This window comes from Impatiens glandulifera, chromosome 5, assembly GCF_907164915.1.
Source record: "Impatiens glandulifera chromosome 5, dImpGla2.1, whole genome shotgun sequence".
Lineage (NCBI taxonomy): Eukaryota > Viridiplantae > Streptophyta > Magnoliopsida > Ericales > Balsaminaceae > Impatiens > Impatiens glandulifera.
In genome coordinates, this window is record NC_061866.1 from 33,796,785 (window position 1) to 33,800,735 (window position 3,951).

General features: G+C 29.7%; 1 protein-coding gene across 1 annotated transcript; it reads right to left on the minus strand.

Moving 5' to 3' along the window:
* Positions 1-1,843: 1,843 nt before the first annotated feature.
* On the minus strand, positions 1,844-3,685 carry LOC124938707 (uncharacterized isomerase BH0283-like). The gene is made up of 6 exons (XM_047479202.1): positions 3,579-3,685; positions 3,289-3,489; positions 2,833-3,147; positions 2,361-2,522; positions 2,171-2,254; positions 1,844-2,096 (listed from the first exon to the last, which is right to left on the minus strand). The coding sequence occupies exons 1-6, from the start codon at positions 3,606-3,608 to the stop codon at positions 1,989-1,991; spliced, it is 900 nt and encodes a 299-aa protein (XP_047335158.1). The 5' UTR covers positions 3,609-3,685; the 3' UTR covers positions 1,844-1,988.
* Between the last annotated feature and the right edge of the window lie 266 nt (positions 3,686-3,951).

Consider the following 3,951-nt stretch of genomic DNA (forward strand, 5'->3'; position numbering starts at 1 on the left):
TATCGGATGTTTACTATCATACATCTCATTTACTATTTTTAGAATGTTGTAATATATAGGAGGGCACTATGTAGTGCCTATCAAGATTTTGCATTGTCAACATGTATTTTAAAAATTGCTAGCAAATGGTTAAAGTATTTTAAAGATATTCCCTAACTTAATTTAATTGCCACCGCTTTTTTACCCAACATTAAAATTGACGGTTTAGAAAAAAATTATAAGCTTATTACACAAATTTGTCAAAAATAATTTAAGTTAATTTTGATATAGAAGAATATGTAGAACAAATTATTAAAAATGTAAAAAAATGTATTTTAAAGTAATTGAGTGAATACATTGATAAGACTAATGTTTCTATATCTAATCTAATGATCCAACTCTTTCTCTTCCTTCACAAGGTACTAAATTAAGTTTCACAAAAAGATTGTTAATGAAAAAATTAAAAAATCACAAGAAAGAAATAATTCGGAAATAGATATATAACTTAACACGCAATTTGATATTCCATTAATCATTCCTCCTAATTTTCTTATATTAGAATGTTGGAAAAAACATATAGAACAATTTTAATTTTGGCAATTTTTGCAAAAGAGGTGCTTGCTAGTCCAGTTTCAAGAGTAGCCGTGGAACAATCATTTAGCGCGGGAAGTAACATTTTGGACCAACACCGGTATTCTACGACACCGCAATATTTGAAGGCACAAGCATTGGTTGCCGATTAGACTAAAGCGGAAAGACCAAGACTGTCAAAATCTCGAGTTAACTCTTAAAATCTTATAATTTTACGATTTCACGTTAGACTAACGATTCTGATTTTAAGTAAACTCTTAAATATGTAAACTTTTACGATTTTAAATTTACGATAATAAAATTTTACGAGTTTATAAATAATTTCGATTTTACGATTCTATAAGATTTTGTTTAAAAAAAACAAATTTATATTTAAAAATTAAAAATTAAAGTTATTATTTATTTAAATAAATTAATTAATATAATTAATTTTGTAAGTATAATTTTTTATAGTGTTATTACTTATTATTAATTTTTAATTAATTTTATATTAAAATATATAATTTTTTAAAATTGGTTGAGTATAAAATACTTAATTATATATATAAATAATAATAATATATAACTATTATTTTTTCGAATTAAGCTCTTACGATTTTATGTAAATTTTAGATTTTACGAGTTTACAGCTAGATAACGATTCTACGTAAACTCTCAATTTTGAGAGCCTTGGGAAAGACGATAATAAGAATTGGTTCGAGAAAATCCCAACCAACTATACGATCTCGATGATGCCACAACCGGTAAAAGCATAAATACATCTGACTAGGTTAGTTAACTCCATACAAGTAAGAGAACACGCTTTGATTCCTTTAGAGCTAAGGATAAGTAAGCAACTTAATTTGGTATATTAATTTGGTATATTAAGTTGTCATCCCAATCTTTAATTTATTTATTTTTCTCAAAAAATATTAAACACCAAGCAAAAACTAAACTTTTTAATTTTTTCAAAAAGATTTGAACTTGTTTGAAAACATTACAAGAATATTCTAAAAAAAAATTAGAGATTTTAGAAATTTTTTAATTAAGTATTAAAATTATAGAATTAATTCGAATTCTATAATAATTCGATTTGAATTCGATAATAATTCAATTCGAATTTGAAAATTCATAATTCGTATTCGATTTGTCTTTTGAAGAATTGAATGTGGTTTAATGTTTTCATGAATTCGAACCTAGGTCAGTGGACATAGAAGTACATAATTACAAATGTAAATCTCCCCCTTTATTTAAGGTTTTCATTCTAATCCTCTCAATGTATAATCATAAGATATAAACAAACACAATTGCACATTAATATATTCATAGAGCATGTCTAGTACATGTTACAGAACAAAGTAAATTGCAATTTTATATCAAAGCTTGAATTTAAAGGGGCATATCTAATAGATAGATAGATAGATAGGAATGTTACCAAATTAGACAAGGATAGAGCCTTCCATTACAGAAACAGCTTTTCCCCTAAGCAAAACCCTTTGGTTTATCTCATCTAAATGCAGGTTTATAATGCCTCCTCTAGGTGATGCCTAAAATCAGGTTAACAACAAGAAATAAACAAAACAATACCAGAAAAAAGACAATCAAGAATGAAATGACTTACTTGGTAAGCAACAAAATCACATTTCCCAAGTTTTTTGGACCAATAAGCTGCTAATGCACAATGTACACTTCCAGTAACAGGATCCTTCAAACAAAAATAAAATTTTAGTTTTACATACAATTACATTGGAGAAGGGTTTTAAACCATATACTTCACAACAAGGATAATTACATTGGATTAAGAAGCAGACCTCATTTATCCCCAACTTGGGGGCGAAGAATCGACTAATGAAGTCAAAACCGGATCCAGTGGGAGCAAGACCAGTTATAATCAAACCTCTGCCATCACATTTTTGTATTTCATCAAATTGGGGCTCAAAGTCTGATACATCCTTCCCTGATGGAAGAACAACCTGTACAAATGCACTACAAAGTCTCACATCCATAACCAACAAAAACATATTCAGACAACAAAGAGAGTCATATTAGGCCTATTTGTTATCACCATTTAGTTATCATGATCCAAAAACAGAATCTAAATCATGATTCTCATTGTACAAAATGAGATGATGATTATGCAAGGAGATTGTACAAACCATGAGTTTCACAAATGCATCCAGAGAATCATATCATATGGTTTCTTCGTCTTTTAACTTACTTCTTAAACTCTTTCTATAGTTAATGGTGATGATTAACAGTAGAAATCTATAGAGGAATACATACTAAGAAGTCATCTCCTGTCGCCTTCTTTATTTCAACTATGGAAGAAACATTAATGGCTTTGCGAATTGTAACTTCTCCAGCAGGATCATCTTCAACCAATGGTACTACTGGAAAATCCAATTCAATTGAGAAGTTATTAATCAACGATTGACCATTCTTCAATCTAATAGAATCTGTTTTTTCAGCTTCATAAAGTCTTTTAGCAGTGAGAATTCCAGAAAGGGTTAGAAATTCTATTTTATCAGCTTCGGCGACTAAACCAGACGTAAAGAGGAAATGCGCAGATGCTAGGGTTGCATGACCACAGAGTTTAACCTGTAAGCAGAATCCAATATTGATCATCCAAACAGAAGAATCTGAAAACTAGAATCAGTAATCTGAAATGATTTCAAACCTAATCAGATCAGATTCTGGCAAGAAGTAATTTTAATTGAGGAATGAAGAAGAAGAACGAACCTCCGCAACGGGAGTGAACCATCTGAGACGGAAACGAGGAGTTAAGTCTGAATTGGTAGAAGGTATCAGAATTAGGTAACATGTTTCGGAAATGTTAAACTCAGTCGCTACAGATTGTAACCATTCGTCATCTCTCTCTTCCTGAAGAAGACAAACGGCTGCCGGATTTCCCTTGAACGGCGATTCAGTGAAGGCGTCAATCTGAATGATAATAGTTCAAGTTCATCGATTATAGACAATCTTGAAATGAGCATAGTTAGATTCAATTCTAGAAACAAGAGAAATAGTACCACTGAGTACTTGACCGGCGTCTTTCCCATTTGCTTTCCGGTGAGCCGACGGGAGTGTGTGTGTGTGTGTGTGAGAGAGAGAGAGAGAGGGCAAAAGACTAATTTTGATTTTGTAAATTAGAAGTACAGGCTAAAATAATAAATTGATCCATAATATTTTCAATGATGCATAAATTGAATCCATAATATTATGTTTTAGTTATTTTGTAATAAAAATTTTAAAATATTTTTGTAAAATTAAAAAAATAACTTTTTATTTTATTTTTAATATTAGTGTAACTAATAAATGAATATAATTATAACATTTTTATTAGCTTATTAATATTTTGTGGTGTTTCAAGACCATCTCAACTCATGTCTCATGCCTCTTAGT